This window comes from Paramisgurnus dabryanus, chromosome 15 (genome assembly GCF_030506205.2).
Source record: "Paramisgurnus dabryanus chromosome 15, PD_genome_1.1, whole genome shotgun sequence".
NCBI classification, from domain to species: Eukaryota; Metazoa; Chordata; class Actinopteri; order Cypriniformes; family Cobitidae; genus Paramisgurnus; species Paramisgurnus dabryanus.
Genome location: NC_133351.1, coordinates 23899919 through 23921339, shown reverse-complemented (window position 1 = coordinate 23921339; position 21421 = coordinate 23899919). Strand labels below are relative to the sequence as shown.

Here is a 21421-nt window from a genome sequence, read left to right as displayed (position 1 = left end):
ATATATATTTGAGGCTAACATATTCACAGTAATAGACAATGTTGATGTCAAAGGGACTTATTTACATCAATGATAAAATAATAATGTTCTCTACTACTACTACACTTAAAGTTGGTGACGTGTACTGGTACTGAGGAGATTGTAGCGCCGTTCACTGGACAGTTATTGTCAGTGCAGATGTTTGCAGTATAATCTTTGTGTGACTGTCAGACATTCAGTCAGTCTGTGAACAGCGCTCCACCCAGAAGCATTCATCGACACACACAGTATCTTTACGACACGCTGCTTTATTGAGCTGTTTCTAAATAGCGAGTTGTCCGATACGTTCACGCGCGTGATTTACACGACATAAGGATCCAGATGTTTTTTAACACTTAATGTTGTAGGCACTGAATAGAGAAACAAAAGGACTATCCACATCAAGAAGCGACTTGGCAGTTTCCTTCGAAAAGAATGCCACTCTTCATATTTATCACGACTAAAGGGGAACTGCTTTGTTCGGGTGAAGTTCAATGCAGATGTTGTGCCATGGTAGGACATCAACTGTGAGCGCGTTAACCTGAATTAGGTGAGTTCAAACCAACGTAATATTTATATACTGTACTTTTTATTTATTTTTATGCAGTCGCATTTTGCATTACATTCTCTTAACCAGTTCATATATCAACAATCACAATGTTCAAGTAAATTGTTAAAACAGTTAGATTTATTAATTATATTATCAACTATGTGTTTGACACTGTTACTGTAACGTGAACTGAATGTATTTATCACTTTAAACTGAAACTGTACTGTCTCTAATTGATGTTCAGTCAGCAGATTGACAGCTCATTGCATGACTCTTGTCTTTCAGGGAGTTAATAATCATGGCTTATTCAGGAGCGCAAAAGCCTCTGAAGAGTGATAAGTTAGATGAAGCTCAAGCTTTGGCTAAAAGCTGTGCAGGCAGGCCGGACTTCCTTCCTTGTGATGGACTGTCCATCTGCGCTACTCATAGTCATGGAAAATGTTTCAAACTACACTGGTGCTGCCATTTGGGCTGGTGTCACTGTAAGTTACCTACTGTACTTTTGACAATATTAAGACAAATTCTATTCTATTCTGAAAATGTTGAGTGTGTTGATCATTGCAAAGAGTTACTTGTAATAAAGGACAGATGTTTACAGTATTAAGATCACTGCTTTTCCAAACAGTACATCGGAAAGACATTTCTGCCATTTTTTTCTGAATATCTACACTCTATAAAATGCTGAGTTATTTTCAACCCAGCGTTAGGTCAAACTTTAACTTATGCTGGGTTGTTTTAACCCATTGTTGGGTCAAATTTCTGAGTTAATTTAAAGCAACACCAAAGAGTTTTTTTTACCTTAAAATAACGCTTCCAAAACAGTTTCAGTCGTTCATCCACTCTAAACAGGGTGAACAGCACTTTCACATTCGCTTTGCAGCCCTCTATCGGCCAAAACCGCACTAAAGAAGTTTCCAAACGTCGGGTAGTGGTCCTGTAGTCCGAGTGAATACTACAAAAACTTGCTTTACGGCAGACCTACAATCCAATCAGAGCCAGCTATGCCTCAGTATTTATGACAGTGGGTAATGGACAACTACGCTTCTAACCTGTAGGGGGAGCAAAGAGCCAAAACTCTTTGGTGTTGCTTTAACCAAACGTCTGGGTTTGTCCCTTTTTGACAAAACGCTGGGTTGAAAATAACATTTATGTTGGTAGGTTGGTGAATTCTGTCACTAAACATTTGTTCAAACTATCTAGTGTGTGCACAATCACACAACCTGATTTCCACAGCTGTTTCGTGGACATTTATGAACCTGTGTTGTTGTCATCAGAAACTGCTGTCTTTTATTTCATGGATGCGGTTTTCCTCATTCTCTCAGCGCTATGTGCTTTTATTTGTACCTGGGCACAAGCTAGAGAATTTCTTACTAAGCAAGATGGGTGAGAGATGAATATCTTTCCAGAAATGTCCCACCAGCATTTTCAGTCAGACTTTACCATTAGGTTAACATTTTCCTCTATATTGACTATAACAGACATCACCCCACATAAACCCTGAAATAACCTCTATATTTAGACATTCTCCTGAATATGGCGCTTGATAGCATGTATTATACATAGGAAGTGCCTGCTGTGCTCCCTTAGCAGTTGTTTACTTCCTCTAGTTCACTTCACTTGTGAAACTGACGTCAGATCCCAAGTGTTTCATTGTGGTAGAGGGAGGCCAATGACAATTAAACAGATTAAACAATATTTAATAATGTCACATTAAACCTTTTTAAGTTCAGGTACAAAAATAAAAAATAGGCTAATAGGTTTTCCACAATGACCATTAGAGTTTTTAACGTAGAGCTTTTTGATTTTGTCTGTATTATTGATTAATCTGTTCACATCTACAGCAGTTTTCCTAATCTTGTGCTGTTAAGAGCCAGATTCAGTCAAATATGCAGACACTATGAATTCGTGAACTAATAATTAACAATATTTCAGCATTTACTAAAACATTTTTAATCATAACTGTTAAGTAAGGCTTAATGTATAAGCAGCAGGTTGTTATCACAGAAGTACTGTAAGCTTGATCCGGTTGTGATCTTGTATCACAGTGAAGGGGCTTATTTTGCTATAACAACCTGCTGCTTATACATTATCCCGCTTATTACACGCCTATTTACCTCATAAGTAAAGTAAGAAACATAAAAAAATGTATTTGAAATATTTTATTTGCTAAACTTTAATAAATGCAGACCTTTCGTGAGGAAAACCCATTTACTTTTAGTTTTAAGGTAAGACAAGACTTTGAAATGTCACAAACATGCTATTTGATTCATTTCAATGATTAATATGTCATACATGTTATTTAAAGATATATTTATATTTAATTTTTGTGTAATATTAATCTATACCTGTCAAAATAAGTTGCATTTTTATTAGTTTTTTTATTAGTTTTAGGCGGTTTTTATCTTGGAATAACTGGCCAATCAGAATCAAGCATTTTAAAGTTCAGTGTAATAACGTTAATTAATGCACCGTGAACTAACATGAGCAATTGGCATTTAACAAAGATCAATTAATGCTGAAAACCATATTGTTTTCAATATATAGCCTATATTAACAAATACAACCTTATTTTAAAGTCTTTCCAGTTATTCTGTTGGTTTATTTATATATTTGAGCAATAAAAGCTTGACTGCAGTGTAAATAACCTTAGTAGACAGATATATATATATAGGTGGTTTACAAATTCATTCATGCATACCTATATTTCGTATAGTGATGCCAGTTTTAGTGCATTATTGCTGTAGAGACACACTATTATTTTAATGTGCTTATGGTTTTTCATTCAGCATGCTTCTCCTGTAATAAACTATTGACCAGTGCTCTATTGTGAGAAATACTAAATGTAGCATAAAATTGTAGCAAAACATCCTTACCCTGATGTGCATTGTTTAAATAATCTACGGCTGAAATCATCGAGCATTGTTGCATTACATTATTAGATAAGATGCTTGAAATTACACCAGGCACAAACAATGAAAGCTATTCACAATATAATATGATGAATCGCTCGATTGTCAAGTCCTACCCATATGTGACTCAGTACCCGGTGAAACGCTTATCGTTTTCTGCCAGATCTTTCCATTTAATGGAGATGTATGGTTGTGTCAATGTTGTTTTTCATGGGCAAACTGTACGCTTGTCATTGTCAATGAGAGTTTAGCCCACGGATAAGACCTGAGCTTAACCTGTCAAATAATTGAATGATCTAAAGTCCATAGCAATTGCATGACCTTTCTAAATTTCTAATCTAATGTGCTTCTATTTCTGTTGGCGAAAAGTACAGTCTGCTATGTTAGTGCTTAACTTTTCTCATACTGCAAGGAGAATCCCAATGGGACGACACTCTCTGATGATTTATTAATGGTGCACGTGCACAGCACTCACTGTACCGGATACAGAAAGCTTTGGTGTGTTTGCTGTCAGCATCCATCTCTGAGCAATTCCAGAGCAGACAGCATAGTCTGCGCTCCAGGTGTGTACCCGCTGTGTAGTGATGTTATATGGCCATGTGTGAAGAAAGGAAACCTCCTGGTTCTGGTCCTGTGCCTGCAGCTCCAGCTGTCAGACATTGATTTCCTCTGTGAACTCTGTGTTCTGCCTTGGAGATCCGGCACCTTTGTCCAACACTTTTATAAAACAAAGAACAGAAAGAAGTCTATAAATGAACGTCAAACTGAACAAGTGTAACCTCTATTGTTCATCGCACATGAAGAAACCACACAATCCCACCACTTGCAGTCTGCTTCCTTTGGACTCTTTAGGGGGCACATTTCAAATCTTTTTAGAATATAATGCATTTGTTGACTTTCTATTTATTTGCAAAATGCACAGTTTTTACACTAATTTGATAAATTATATTACATTTATTACATTAGGTTTATGCATATTTCAGTTACACTTTATTTAACCTTGTTCTTGTTAGAGTGTAATTATATGTTTAGAGTCATAATTTTCTCACCCTCATTTAGTTTTAAATCTGTATGAATTTCTTTTTTTCTGATTCTTAAGACATTTTGATAAATGATGATAAGCACACAGCTGGTGGAAACCATTGACTTCCATAGTAGGATAAACAAAACTGTGGAAGTATTGTGATAAATGATGATAAAGATATTTTAATAAAATATGGTAAGCACAGAGTAAAAGGGACATTCCACTTTTGATATTATGCACTGCCCGAAAATAGTCCTCTTGGTTACTTTCAATAGCAGGGCACTATTTTCGGGCAGTGCGTAATATCACTACGCCTGCTGCAGCCATTTTACGGCAGCAAAGTCCTTGATTATTACAGCAGAATGAGAGTATAGTAAAATCGCAACTTTTAATTTTCTGACATTCTTAGTACACGATGTAACTACAGAAGAGTCAAGTTTTAAATAGGAAAAATATCGAAACTCTTTGGTTATTTTTTAGCGCGATGCTAATGGTTGAATCAGATTCAATGGATTGTGCTAAGCTTTGCTAAAAGTAGTAGCGCCAGACCTAGAGATCAGCTGAATGGATTCCAAAACGGTAAGAATAAAAGGTTTAACTCTATGGGAGCTGGAAAATGAGAACATTTTCAAAAAAAGTGGAATGTCCCTTTAACAGTTCCCCTTGAATTCCATAGTATTGGTTTTCCTACTATGGAAGTCAGTGGTTTTCACCAGCTGCGTGCTTATCATCATTTATAAAAAAAAAATCATACAGGCCTAACAACATAATTTGGTGAACTATCCCTTTAAATACGCAGTAGTAATGATTAAAGAGCATCAATTGTCTGATTCACGTTTTTACATTTTCTGTGGTGTGTAAGTGTGTATTAGTACATGTTAACAATATGCAAAAGCAGGGACGTGCACAGGGGGGTTGCTCAGGTTGCCCGGGCAACTGCCCATATGCCCTTCTCGACTCAAGTTGCCCTTCCGAGGTGGAAAAAAATAAAATGTACTTTTACTTCGTTTACACTATGCAGCGTTCCTTCGTTACTGTATTTTAATTAATTAGGAAATTTGTATTTTATCTTTAAATTGCTATCTTGTGTTTCTGGCGCATTCGCGAATTAATGACTCGTTTGAGTCGATTCCTTACAAAGTGTTGCAAATAAATGAGTCTTTTGAGTCGATTCTTTACAAAGCGAATGGGCCAAACGTTTTAAATGGGTTCGCGAATCAGTTTGAATGAATTGTTCAGATCGCTGCAAAAACGGAATCGTCCGAAGCTGTTTTACTCGTAACCTATGTAGAAACACGCAGAATATTACCAGTGTTGGGTGACGTGGAAATGAATTTACCAATCTTTTAACTAAAAAGCAAAACTTCACACATGTACCCGCCATTACAGTACATACACGCGACCTGTCCGTCGTCAGACACAGTTAAATGCGTGCAACCTCCAGAAGCATTGCAGCACAGATTGAAGAAATCCATCGATGATTGACGTCTGATTCGCTGTATACTGTACTGTATGATGTAAGTGATTCTCACAAAACACACGTGACGTGACATGACAACGTAAGAAAACATGAGTTTTGTCTAAAATCATTTTTATGTAAGTGTAAACTGTCAATGTCCTCAGACCATCTTAGGAGATTTCTAACTTTATACATAGTGAATGCAAAACTCTTTCATACATGAAATATTTCAGCTATATGCTTGTCTATTCTGTGTTTGTATTCTTTTTTCTGTACTGTTTGTGTATGTTGCAGTTTAACACATACTGTGCCCTTCATAAGTTTTACTCTGTTTGTTGTGGAGTCAAGAAATGTCTAAACATTAAAAGATGAACATGAGACAAAAGTACAGAATCTGTCACATTATTTTTTTTAATGGTCACTGAGCTGTGTCCTGATTGTTTACACATGAAAAGCATAAAATGTGTAGGATCAGTTTGATTCACTTATGTGCATTTGTGTACAACACACATAAGTCAGCATTTAATGCTGTTGTTCTTTGTTGTTAAAGCATGTATGTGTTGAAACATAAACAAAGGTTAATAAAATGTGACATTCTAAACTTCTACATACTGATATTTATCTTACCAATTTCTGGTCTCCACAGCAAACAGAAAAATCTTGTCTTTACAGTTCTGATACTTATGGAGGGCACTGTCCCAGCCAACATGTATATGTGGGCCCCACATGGGTTTTACTTGGGCTACATGGGTACCAAGTGGGCATGGTCCTATTATGGGCATCTTATATGGGACTCACTTGGGTGAGTGTAGTAGGCCCCACATGGGTTAAAAAACATAGGCTCCCTATATGGGTCCCAGTTGGGATGTTAATGGGAAATGAGGGCATGGGCTCATAATAGGAAACACATATGGGGCACTCTTGGCCAACCAATATGGGTCTTAAATGGGCTAACACAATCATTCCCATATAGGCTCCTTATATGGGTCCAAAGTGGGACCCAAATAGGTTATAAGTATATGTGATTTGAATAAGGAAACACAAATGGGACCCTTTTGGTCAAACCATATGGGTCCAACATGGGCAAACACAATTATTCCCATATAGGTTTCTTATATAGGTCCAAGGTCGGACCCACATAAGTCATAAGTATATGTGTTTTGCATAAGAAAACACATATGGGACCCTTTTGGCCAAACCATATGGGTCCAACATGGGCAAACACAATTATTCCCATATAGGCTCCTTATATGGGCCCGAAGTGGGACCCACATAGGTCACCTGCATATGTGTTTTGAATTAGGAAACACATATGGGACCCTTTTGGACAAACCATATGGGTACAACATGGGCAAACACAATTATTCCCATATAGGCTCCTTATATGGGCCCGAAGTGGGACCCACAAAGGTCACCTGTATATGTGTTTTGAATAAGGAAACACATATGGGGCCCTTTTGGCCAAACCATATGGGTACAACATGGGCAAACACAATTATCCCCATATAGGCTCCTTATATGGGTCAGAAGTGGGTCCCACATAGGTCACCTGTATATGTGTTTTGAATAAGGAAACACATATGGGACCATATTGGCCAAACCATATGGGTACAACTTGGGCAAACACAATTATCCCCATATAAGTTCCTTATATGGGTCCGAAGTGGGACCCATATATGTCCCTCTGTATGTGTTTTGAATAAGGAAACACATATGGGACCCTTTTGGCCAAACCATATGGGTGCAACATGGGCAAACACAAATATTCCCATATAGGCTCCTTATATGGGTCAGAAGTGGGTCCCACATAGGTCACCTGTATATGTGCTTTGAATAAGGAAACACATATGGGACCATATTGGCCAAACCATATGGGTACAACATGGGCAAACACAATTATTCCCATATAGGCTCCTTATATGGGCTGAAAGTGGGTCCCACATAGGTCACCTGTATATCTGTTTTGAATAAGGAAACACATATGGGACCCTTTGGGCCAAACCATATGGGTCCAACATGGGCAAACACAATTATTCCCATATAGGCTCCTTATATGGGTCAGAAGTGGGTCCCACATAGGTCACCTGTATATGTGCTTTGAATAAGGAAACACATATGGGACCATATTGGCCAAACCATATGGGTACAACATGGGCAAACACAATTATTCCCATATAGGCTCCTTATATGGGCTGAAAGTGGGTCCCACATAGGTCACCTGTATATCTGTTTTGAATAAGGAAACACATATGGGACCCTTTGGGCCAAACCATATGGGTCCAACATGGGCAAACACAATTTTTCCCATATAGGTTCCTTATATGGGTCCAAAGTTGGACCCACATAGGTCACCTGTATATGTGTTTTGAATAAGGAAACACATATGGGACCCTTTTGGCCAAACCATATATTTTCAACATGGTCAAACACAATTATTCCCATATAGGTTCCTTATATGGGTCAGAAGTGGGTCCCACATAGGTCACCTGTGTATGTGTTTTGAATAAGGAAACAGATATGGGGCCCTTTGGGCCAAACCATATGGGTACAACATGGTCAAACACAATTATTCCCATATAGGTTCCTTATATGGGTCAGAAGTGGGTCCCACATAGGTCACCTGTGTATGTGTTTTGAATAAGGAAACAGATATGGGACCCTTTGGGCAAAACCATATGGGTACAACATGGGCAAACACAATTATTCCCACATAGGCTCCTTATATGGGCCCGAAGTGGGACCCACAAAGGTCACCTGTATATGTGTTTTGAATAAGGAAACACATATGGGGCCCTTTTGGCCAAACCATATGGGTACAACATGGGCAAACACAATTATCCCCATATAAGTTCCTTATATGGGTCAGAAGTGGGTCCCACATAGGTCACCTGTATATGTGTTTTGAATAAGGAAACACATATGGGACCATATTGGCCAAACCATATGGGTACAACATGGGCAAACACAATTATCCCCATATAAGTTCCTTATATGGGTCCGAAGTGGGACCCACATAGGTCACCTGCATATGTGTTTTGAATTAGAAAACACATATGGGACCCTTTTGGACAAACCATATGGGTACAACATGGTCAAACACAATTATTCCCATATAGGTTCCTTATATGGGTCAGAAGTGGGTCCCACATAGGTCACCTGTGTATGTGTTTTGAATAAGGAAACAGATATGGGACCCTTTGGGCCAAACCATATGGGTACAACATGGGCAAACACAATATTCCCATATAGGCTCCTTATATGGGCCCGAAGTGGGACCCACAAAGGTCACCTTATATGTGTTTTGAATAAGGGAACACATATGGGACCCTATTGGCCAAACCATATGGGTACAACATGGGCAAACACAATTATTCCCATATAGGCTCCTTATATGGGTCAGAAGTGGGTCCCACATAGGTCACCTGTATATGTGTTTTGAATTAGAAAACACATATGGGACCATATTGGCCAAACCATATGGGTACAGCATGGTCAAACACAATTATCCCCATATAGGCTCCTTATATGGGTCAGAAGTGGGTCCCACATAGGTCACCTGTATATGTGTTTTGAATAAGGGAACACATATGGGACCCTATTGGCCAAACCATATGGGTACAACATGGGCAAACACAATTATTCCCATATAGGCTCCTTATATGGGTCAGAAGTGGGTCCCACATAGGTCACCTGTATATGTGTTTTGAATTAGAAAACACATATGGGACCATATTGGCCAAACCATATGGGTACAACATGGGCAAACACAATTATTCCCATATAGGCTCCTTATATGGGTCAGAAGTGGGTCCCACATAGGTCACCTGTATATGTGTTTTGAATTAGAAAACACATATGGGACCCTTTTGGACAAACCATATGGGTACAACATGGTCAAACACAATTATTCCCATATAGGTTCCTTATATGGGTCAGAAGTGGGTCCCACATAGGTCACCTGTGTATGTGTTTTGAATAAGGAAACAGATATGGGACCCTTTGGGCCAAACCATATGGGTACAACATGGGCAAACACAATATTCCCATATAGGCTCCTTATATGGGCCCGAAGTGGGACCCACAAAGGTCACCTTATATGTGTTTTGAATAAGGGAACACATATGGGACCCTATTGGCCAAACCATATGGGTACAACATGGTCAAACACAATTATTCCCATATAGGTTCCTTATATGGGTCAGAAGTGGGTCCCACATAGGTCACCTGTGTATGTGTTCTGAATAAGGAAACAGATATGGGACCCTTTGGGCAAAACCATATGGGTACAACATGGGCAAACACAATTATTCCCACATAGGCTCCTTATATGGGCCCGAAGTGGGACCCACAAAGGTCACCTGTATATGTGTTTTGAATAAGGAAACACATATGGGGCCCTTTTGGCCAAACCATATGGGTACAACATGGGCAAACACAATTATCCCCATATAAGTTCCTTATATGGGTCAGAAGTGGGTCCCACATAGGTCACCTGTATATGTGTTTTGAATAAGGAAACACATATGGGACCATATTGGCCAAACCATATGGGTACAACATGGGCAAACACAATTATCCCCATATAAGTTCCTTATATGGGTCCGAAGTGGGACCCACATAGGTCACCTGCATATGTGTTTTGAATTAGAAAACACATATGGGACCCTTTTGGACAAACCATATGGGTACAACATGGTCAAACACAATTATTCCCATATAGGTTCCTTATATGGGTCAGAAGTGGGTCCCACATAGGTCACCTGTGTATGTGTTTTGAATAAGGAAACAGATATGGGACCCTTTGGGCCAAACCATATGGGTACAACATGGGCAAACACAATATTCCCATATAGGCTCCTTATATGGGCCCGAAGTGGGACCCACAAAGGTCACCTTATATGTGTTTTGAATAAGGGAACACATATGGGACCCTATTGGCCAAACCATATGGGTACAACATGGGCAAACACAATTATTCCCATATAGGCTCCTTATATGGGTCAGAAGTGGGTCCCACATAGGTCACCTGTATATGTGTTTTGAATAAGGAAACACATATGGGACCCTATTGGCCAAACCATATGGGTACAACATGGGCAAACACAATATTCCCATATAGGTTCCTTATATGGGTCAAAAGTGGGTCCCACATAGGTCACCTGTATATGTGTTTTGAATAAAGAAACACATATGGGACCCTTTGGGCCAAACCATATGGGTCCAACATGGGCAAACACAATTATCCCCATATAAGTTCCTTATATGGGTCCAAAGTGGGACCCACATAGGTCACCTGTATATGTGCTTTGAATAAGGAAACACATATGGGGCTCTTTTGGCCAAACCATATGGGTACAACATGGGCAAACACAATTATCCCCATATAATTTCCTTATATGGGTCCGAAGTGGGACCCACATAGGTCACCTGTATATGTGCTTTGAATAAGGAAACACATATGGGGCTCTTTTGGCCAAACCATATGGGTACAACATGGGCAAACACAATTATCCCCATATAATTTCCTTATATGGGTCCGAAGTGGGACCCACAAAGGTCACCTTATATGTGTTTTGAATAAGGGAACACATATGGGACCCTATTGGCCAAACCATATGGGTACAACATGGTCAAACACAATTATTCCCATATAGGTTCCTTATATGGGTCAGAAGTGGGTCCCACATAGGTCACCTGTGTATGTGTTTTGAATAAGGAAACAGATATGGGACCCTTTGGGCAAAACCATATGGGTACAACATGGGCAAACACAATTATTCCCACATAGGCTCCTTATATGGGCCCGAAGTGGGACCCACAAAGGTCACCTGTATATGTGTTTTGAATAAGGAAACACATATGGGGCCCTTTTGGCCAAACCATATGGGTACAACATGGGCAAACACAATTATCCCCATATAAGTTCCTTATATGGGTCAGAAGTGGGTCCCACATAGGTCACCTGTATATGTGTTTTGAATAAGGAAACACATATGGGACCATATTGGCCAAACCATATGGGTACAACATGGGCAAACACAATTATCCCCATATAAGTTCCTTATATGGGTCCGAAGTGGGACCCACATAGGTCACCTGCATATGTGTTTTGAATTAGAAAACACATATGGGACCCTTTTGGACAAACCATATGGGTACAACATGGTCAAACACAATTATTCCCATATAGGTTCCTTATATGGGTCAGAAGTGGGTCCCACATAGGTCACCTGTGTATGTGTTTTGAATAAGGAAACAGATATGGGACCCTTTGGGCCAAACCATATGGGTACAACATGGGCAAACACAATATTCCCATATAGGCTCCTTATATGGGCCCGAAGTGGGACCCACAAAGGTCACCTTATATGTGTTTTGAATAAGGGAACACATATGGGACCCTATTGGCCAAACCATATGGGTACAACATGGGCAAACACAATTATTCCCATATAGGCTCCTTATATGGGTCAGAAGTGGGTCCCACATAGGTCACCTGTATATGTGTTTTGAATAAGGAAACACATATGGGACCCTATTGGCCAAACCATATGGGTACAACATGGGCAAACACAAATATTCCCATATAGGCTCCTTATATGGGTCAGAAGTGGGTCCCACATAGGTCACCTGTATATGTGTTTTGAATAAAGAAACACATATGGGACCCTTTGGGCCAAACCATATGGGTCCAACATGGGCAAACACAATTATCCCCATATAAGTTCCTTATATGGGTCCAAAGTGGGACCCACATAGGTCACCTGTATATGTGCTTTGAATAAGGAAACACATATGGGGCTCTTTTGGCCAAACCATATGGGTACAACATGGGCAAACACAATTATCCCCATATAATTTCCTTATATGGGTCCGAAGTGGGACCCACATAGGTCAAATGCATATGTGTTTTGAATTAGGAAACACATATGGGGCCCTTTTGGCCAAACCATATGGGTACAACATGGGCAAACACAATCATTCCCGTATATGGATTCTAAATAAGGAAACACTTATGGGACCCTTTCTGTCAAATCATATCGGACCAAAATCAGTCCCATACAGACTCCCCACATATGTAATTGTCATTTCATGCCCTTTTTTAAACAGGGATCCTGAAAGGTTTATGCCTATGTTTTCAGACTGTCTTACTTCGCAAACCATGGTGACACTAAAAGGAAGACATGTAGCCTAATAGTTTATGAAGTCCCAAAGGACTGCAGGGTAACTTCTAAGTAAAGGCAGCGGCATCAATGTAACAGAGGCCTTGCATTTTTTACCCAAAGCTTGCATGGGTATTAGTGCATTTAAAATGTTATTTGTAATATGATGATAAAACATTACAAAAATTAGTTAGGTTCAGGCTCAGGTTAAAATTTTCCTGCAAGTCTAAAGCGATCTGACATAATTAGCAAAAGTGAGAAAGTGACAGACCGTATTCACTGTATTCTGATATCTAGACCAATCAGTTTTCACTGTGGGCAGGCTTACAATCAACCTCTCTCTTCAGCTCAGTAAACCACTGTACAGTAGTAGTTTATTTACAATGTACAGTAAATGACAGAGTGTCCAAAAAAACCCCAGGAAAATAATACAATAATTACTTTATTTTTTAAGTATATCAAAGTTTATCTCTGTGTAAACCCTCTGCTTTTGAACAAAACAAAAACATTTAACCTATCTTTATTTGTTCCTTTTTATCTTTTTTAAATATGTGTCTTTTTTTATAAATATAGGGTCAAAGGAGTTTAAGGTGTCCTTCATAATTGTACATATATTTTAAAGCTGTTAAAAGAGCAACCGTATTAAAGTAATAAACAACATAACACAAAATAAAATATAAATTACATTGATGATTAAATTATTTTAAATGTATGTTTTTTGTGGGGGCTTGTTGGTGAGCTTCCTTCCCAATCAGTTTTTGTAGGGTGGGATGTCTGAGTGTAATTTTAATAAATTAAACAGTCAAAACTGCACAAAAATCTTTTATTTACATTGTCTCCAATATTTGCTATAATGAGAGGATTTGTACATATGTAGAACTCATTTTATGTTTTGATAGATACTAAGTGAATTATCACCATACACCAAAGGCCTCTATCGTGCTAGTCTGGCCAGACCTTCAATACTGAAGTTGTTTACAATGTTTAGCCAACATTCTGTGGGCGTGACAGTTGAAGCTGAGACTACTATCATGCTGAGTCCATGAGTTCAAGTCCATGAGAAGAGCATTGACCAACTATGGTGTGGTGTGCAGGGGTGGCTGGTGACTTTTCTTGTGAGGGATTCAAAAATTTGTGTTTGGGGTGTCATGTGTGTTGCTCATCATGTCAAAATATGTGTTTGTTGCGTCATGTGAACCATGTGCATCATGCACCTTGCTCGCCGGCAGGGGCATTGCACAAGATCTCGGGCCCTATGCAATCCTGATGGGCCCCCATGCCCCACCCCCATAATATATTCCAGACTTTCAAGGGCCCTCTCTTCCTTTGGGGCCCTGGTAATCAGTACTGGTTTTACCCCCAGTCCGACACCCCTGCCTGCTGGACACACATCGAAAGGATTTGTAATAAAAGAGGCGCTCACAAAATACTTTCAAGACACTAACTTAACACTGAACTCATGCCACTAGGAACTAGGCTACATACGTTGTGATGAGATTTGCATCGTGCGCCCTCGAAAAAGAAGTCACCACGCGGCCGTCACTACGTGAATGGCAGAATTGCAAGCAGGATGCCACTGCTCTCCAAACAGATGCTCCTACCTTCAGTTTGCTAAGGTCATGTGAACAGGGCTACTGGATTTTATTTATTTGGGATCTATGGGCTACAGTTTCTACAGTTTCTTACGAAAATTAAATACATGGTTTACTACAGTTTAAACAACAACAACAAAACATGGTTACTGTAGTAAAACCATATGCTTAGTGTGTGTGTGTGTGTGTGTGTGTGTGTGTGTGTGTGTGTGTTTGCACGTGTATAGACCATTTCAAAAGATGTAAACAACACTGGTCCAGAAGCACTTCCTGTTTCTGTTTTTTAACACTAGATAAACGTTGGGATAAAATAAACCAACAGAACATATACACCTGACTTAATTGAAGTTAAACAAACATCTTAAAGATAATAATATATGTGAAATAAAAAAATAACTGTCACAAACTGTAACAGGAAGTGTTTCTGGACCAGTAGTGTTTACATCTTTTGAACTGGTCTATATCTAGATTAATTTTTTTTCATGGGTAACTAGTAACTCGCTACTTGAGTATTATTTTCATTGCGTACTTTTTACTTCTACTTGAGTAATTATTTATTTAGTTACTTGTACTTTTACTTGAGTAAAGTTTTTGGCTACTCTTTCTACCTCTGTTAAAATCTTCATGAATCTAGGCTGAGTTTGCCACAATTAAGCCTAAATAATCAGACAGATAGCAGCTAGCTATCATAGCTTGCAGACAAGCAGCCTAGGCTACAATTTTTTTGGGTAGGCATCAGGCAAACATGTTTGCTGATTTTAATAAAGACCCTGTTATTCTCAGTCCTTCATATAGGCCGTGAGTTTAAAAAAAAATTGGGGGGGGGGGGGGTTCCCTTTATTTAGGTCAAAGCAACTGCCCCTAAAAATTCCTGTGCACGTCCCTGTGCAAAAGGTACAAACCCCAAAGTAAAAGATGACGAGAGTTTTTGTTATCCATGTAAATCTCTTTTCTTGGACTACAACAAAAACAGAGGGATTGTACGCAACAGTTTACTTCCTGAGATTGGTGATGTAGAGAAGACCGACATTATCATAATTCCTCCCACTTTGAACTCACAGCCTGTAAGTTAACTCCTGTTAGCATTGCATTGTGACCGAATCTTTTAAACATGGTAAAGAGCGTCACATTTCTGTCTGACGTCAGAGGTATTCAGGCCAATCACAACGTACAGATTAGCTGGCCAATCAGGAACTTAGAGCTGTTCAAGTCGATGAGTTTTGTACAAAATCCATGCGTTTCAGAAAGACAGTGATATCTGGAGCTACAAAAATGTATATTATGTGAAAAATATTGTGTTTTTTAAACCATAAACCACGGGGGCACATTGTATTATACCAAATACACAAATAATGTTGTTTTTTTAGCAATGAAATAGCTGCAATTTAACAACATGTAGGCTTCTTACTATAGGGTTGAGGTTATGTTTGATTTAGGGTTGGTTGCATGTAATTATGCATATCTTACTGTCATAATAATGGCATTTATCGATTCTCAAAAATGCATTATCTGTTTTATTTTTTTTAAATCATACAAATTCATGGCAGTTGTTTCATTCTGAGTTTACCTAACCAACCACTAAATAGCAGTCATCTCTAAACTTCAAGAGTGACAGGAAATACTTGCTACTTATATCCTATTCTATTCCAAAAAAAGAAATATCCCAATATATCACCTTGTGTACAGCATTGCATCACACCTTTCCGCAACCCTTGTCATAATACGTATTATATCGCCAGATACACAGCCCTGATAATAATTACACGTAATGTGTAACAAAGAAACTCTAAAATAAAGTGCTACCCATATTCTATTTTAATTATTTGATTTGTATTCATGAATATGTCTACACATAAACAAAAAAACATCATTTGTGTAGCGCCTATTGTACAGCAGTGGTTCAGGACTCAGATCTTTTGAGCGGAGACCCAACAGAGTACCAGAATTGTTTTGTACAAAATTGAGTTTTGATGTTTCATGCTCATAGCAGTCAATAATTCACAGCTCATAATATAATGTGGGCGGCACAAACCGTGTTTATCCTTGTTGCCAGTGAACCAGGTCATATGTGACCCAGTCTGTGAAAACCTAGCAAAAGTCGTTTTTTTGTGATTTACTGTCTGCATAAAATCATCCTACATAGTGTAAAGAACATATAACCTTGACATCTTTAATATTGACTGAATAAAGTCATGTCAAACATTAAAATAAAATTTTGATTAATAATTGAAATTCAACTTTGATGCTCCTAATCTTATAATTAGATTATGGGACTTTAGACTGGATTGCACAGACAGGAAGAAAATTTTTCGTTTCTACTGTTTAATTTACATTTTTTTGAAGATAAGGGAAGTCATTTCTACTAATTTTTTGGGTCACAGACCACCACTCGAAAGTCCTTGTTTTATGTTTTATATCTCTGCAGGATAACAAAGAAAGAGTCTTTGTTAAAAAATATATATTTTGTTCATGACTTGCACACATAGGTAGCACAGTATAGGTTTGGGCATGAGGATGATAATCCTCATAACATCCTGAAATTTATTTGCGATAAAAAACATCCCTTGAGCAGCGCATTACAAAGAAACATAAGAAATATTCCCAGTTCCTCAGTCATACAGTATGCTTACAGCCAACACCAAACGTGAGATCTTTGACAGGCGCTTTCAGTGCATTCTTAATTATTCAATATGGGGAAACAAATGGGATGAGGCTTCTGTTCATATTTTATCTCCATAGAGATGCCTTCTGTATAATTCATCTGTTTTTTAACAGTGTGTGTGGTGTGTGTAAAGGATTTTAAAAACAGTACGCTCCATATTTTTATGCAGTTCATCTCAGATTCGCTGTTAAGCCTTTAACAACTACGTTTTTTCACAGTTCTTTATAAAGCGCAGGGATTTAATGTGAATTTGGTTGTCCCCGCATGACTTTTCAAGGATTAATTTGCTTGTAGAATGCGTTGTCGTTCTCGTAAATGCGTAAACATTGTGTGTACAGAATGAGATTAAGCACAGTAGCACCTGTATTAAAATGCAGTGTGTATCTGGCTTTGTATAAAATGCCTTGAGCGAGTGAATGCATGTTGATCTGGGCCTTAGATAACAGTGGATTAGTGTTGTCATACTGTAGATCTCCTGATCACACCCCGGCTGTCTTCTGACAGATGTGTGGAACGGAAATGGTACCGTCTGTCCCATCCTTTTCTAGGACACCCTGTAAGTGTCACTTGACTGAATGGATGTGCATGAGTGAGACAGGGCCAAAGATCTGCCTGTTCGCAATTCAGTAACGTCAGAAACATTGTGACTCTTTTCACAGGGAACCAATCGTAACAGAGGACATTGATTTATAGGGAAAAGTTTGTTGTAAGGATCAGAGGGAGGGTGGAAACGGTTATGCATATAAATGTGAAATACTGTACTTCAGTTTATATTATGAGACCAAAGCGAGTGCATTGCAAGGTATACATTTTAATTTGTATTTTGCTTATTGGTGGACTGCAATACCATTTACAGTAGCTGGATTAAAGCATAACCTTCTGTTTTTTGTCTCTCTGACTCTGTGCATGTTTTAATCCATGCACTCTATATATTATGTAATGAAATTTGTCTCTTTACTGAGAAAACATGTAAATCTAAACACAAAATAAAGCCAATCATTTTCATTGGGATGCAAATGGCTTACAGTTTTTGGAAAACTGCCTCAATGTCAAATAACAATGTGCAAGATTTAATGAAAACAGCTTCTTTTTAAAAGGATGATGAAGTGGGCAGAGATTGGTGTCAATAGTGCAACACACTGCGAGCTTACTGAATCCACTAAAGCATCCTCTGACTTTAAATTTGGCTGTAATACTGCAGTATTTCTTTCTTTCTAGTAGCACCTCAAGTTTTAGCACTTAGTTTTCTCAGAGACATAATAAAATTTTAATGCACACGTTTGGATTTGTTGTCTGCTAGATATTCAGGTATTAAATCTCTTTCCACTTTGTTTGTACAGGTAAATATGTGTACCAGCCCATGACCAATGTCGGCCAGCTTCCCAGCACATCCGTGCCGGCTGCTCCATCTGACCGCACAGACACCATCGATCTGTCCATTTCCCTAATGGAACGCTTTCTCCGTATCTCCCCTTGCTTCCTGCCTCCACCGTGTCCGGAGTCTCCTAAATACTGCAACATTGCAGAACTCTTTATCGATGACTACATTGTCAAACGCATCAACGGCAAAATGTGCTACGTTCAGCGGCCCCCGGTTCACATGGAGGCCCCTCCCACTCCGCCTCAAAGAAATCCGACCAAAGCGAATCCCCAGAAAAAGCACATGGAAGAGAAGCAGACTGTTGATGTGGATAACGTTAAGGGACCTAAAATGGGCCACTGCTCTTCTCCTTCCAGCTCAGAGGACTCGGGGATCAATGCTTTGGAAGGTCACTATCTTGAGTCTTGCGAGGAAGAGTCCGAGGAAGACGATGAGCTTAGCATGGATGGGAACTCCAGTCCGGCAAGTCTGTGGGACCAGGATGAGTGCACCCTGCTTTCCCCTTCCAAATCCATTGTGGAGATTATTGAAAATATCGAAACCACTGTGTGACTTTACATTTGCTCTTTTTGCTTTTTACGACTCTCTTTAGTTGTGTTTAAATAAAATATTGACGTAGAGGTTCCTTTTTAACAAATTCACTGTTAAACCTTAATTCACACATCTACTCTCTTTTACACCTCACGTGTTTGAGGTTTATAACACTGTGCACAGCCTTTAAAACAGATTTCTTACACTATTTTTCCAAAACCTAGTGATCCTATTGGCAGCATTTTAAGACATCAGACATGCACAAAACGTTGGCATCCGTATTTCAGTGGATGAAGGTGATGCATTTTGGTGAGCTCACTGAAAAATGAATCCAAGATGGTGGATGAGGTGATGATTACAAAAGTGATGATTAAAAGTATTATTTATCTTTATTAGTGTATCTTGACATGTTGCCATGCATCCATAAAAGCATTGAGGCAGCTTACTAGGTTTTGGAAGAGGGTTACCACTTGGTCATCATTATACTGTATGAACTTAGATGTGAAATGTCTGTCAGATCTCATTCTCACTTACTGCAGGCTTTAGGTCACCCATGAAGTACTTCTGTAGAGACTCGATTTAGTGCTCTGTGCTTCAGAGCTATCATTTTCGTTTTATTAAAGGCGGCAGAGTTACAGACAGACATACTGTATAAGGTTTACAATTTATCAGCGAGTGTTGTGTTCCCTGGGAGGTAAACCTGCATTGCTCGAAACAGTGGATCCAGTCAGGAGTGAAGATATATGATGCTTTTTTACCTATAATGAAGCTTTAAGTACTATATGCCTTTGTAGGTTTACTCTATCATAGCTTGGGAGAGAAAAGGGCTTTGTTGGTCTTTGATAATTTAATTGTCTCCGAGTGTGTATATGACTGTCCTTTTAAATCGCTGACTTATGTAAGACCACTCAAAAGCCCTTTTAGTGCTATTATGAGACAACGTGTAGGCTAAACCTATTCATAAACACAGTACATGAAAACGGCACATTATAATGATGCAAATTATCTTCATTGTACTAAATTTGATTCTAGTCATATGTCTTCCCTTCAGTTATGGCCATGATTGTTTAATCCTTCAGGTGTCTTGTCAGGTTTAACAAAGAAACGGTTTAAAAGTTTCTTTGAAGTCAGCACATCCGTCCAGGAGTCTACTGCTGTCTGGAAAAGGTTTCTTTAAGATTCACTATGATCTCTCTGATTATAAGTCTTGTCTTGTTGTAACCTCTCTAATTTTTATATAAACACAGGTAAAATGTTAATATCCGTCTCATTTGTCATTTATACTTTGTCTCGTAGTGATTTATATCGTCACCTTCCTAAAATAATTGCCTAAGTCACTTTTTCAGGTTTTTTCAGAAAACACAAATAAATTGAACTAACTTCAGAGGTTGAGTAGATTTGTGTTCTTCTTGATGCAGCTGTCATTTTGAAAAGCTTGTAAAAAAGTCTCAATGTCTTTTGACTTAGGCAAAATAAAACAGCCATTATACTACAGGGGTACAATGATCTGTTCAAATGAGGATGTGGGCGATTTTACCAGACGTGGCCAGGATCATGAGGAGATGACTTATGCAAACAAAAACATTTTTGTCAAAAAATGACTTAGGCAATTATTTTAGGAAAGTGATGATATGATGCATTTTTATTACATGAAATGTCCATAGATATCACACACATATCTCTAAAATGATTATTCCCAGGCACTGATTCAGAAATGTTGGTATAATAATCATAAATTCTCATTAAACATAAAAGTTGTCCAGATGAAAACCAACCAGTCTGCCAGCTGGCTTTATTTCTTCCATTTACTGACACTTAATCAGCTCACAGTCAGTATTAAAAGCTGAAAAAAATGTTACTCTAAAATCAGTAAATGATACAAAAAGCAAGCAAAATGTCTTGGGTACACGCTGAGAAACAAATGTACCAAAGATGTCAATGGGACACAGTACTCTTTTAAAAAGTGCACTGTACTTAAAATATGCATATAAGTACCTCAAAGATACATACTGGTACCAAGGGATGCATATCTGTACACTTAATAGTAGATATTGGGACCTTTTTCATCCAAGTGACAGCTTTTGTACCTCAATATCATTTTAATCCGCTCATATTAATGCTTCAATCAATGT

At 38.6% G+C, this 21421-nt stretch overlaps 1 protein-coding gene across 1 annotated transcript; it reads left to right on the top strand.

Moving 5' to 3' along the window:
- Positions 1 to 21063, top strand: LOC135782498 (UPF0524 protein C3orf70 homolog B). Its single transcript, XM_065292818.2, has 3 exons — positions 1 to 568; positions 854 to 1050; positions 18718 to 21063. Exons 2-3 carry the CDS (start codon positions 867 to 869, stop codon positions 19308 to 19310), a joined length of 777 nt encoding a protein of 258 aa, XP_065148890.2. The 5' UTR covers positions 1 to 568; positions 854 to 866; the 3' UTR covers positions 19311 to 21063.
- Positions 21064 to 21421: the final 358 nt, after the last annotated feature.

Coding starts and splice junctions, on each gene's coding strand:
- LOC135782498 (XM_065292818.2), top strand. CDS start 867: ATGGCTTATTCAGGAGCGCAAAAGCCTCTGAAGAGTGATAAGTTAGAT. Junction 1,051..18,717: donor CCATTTGGGCTGGTGTCACT/GTAAGTTACCTA, acceptor TTGTTTGTACAG/GTAAATATGTGTACCAGCCC.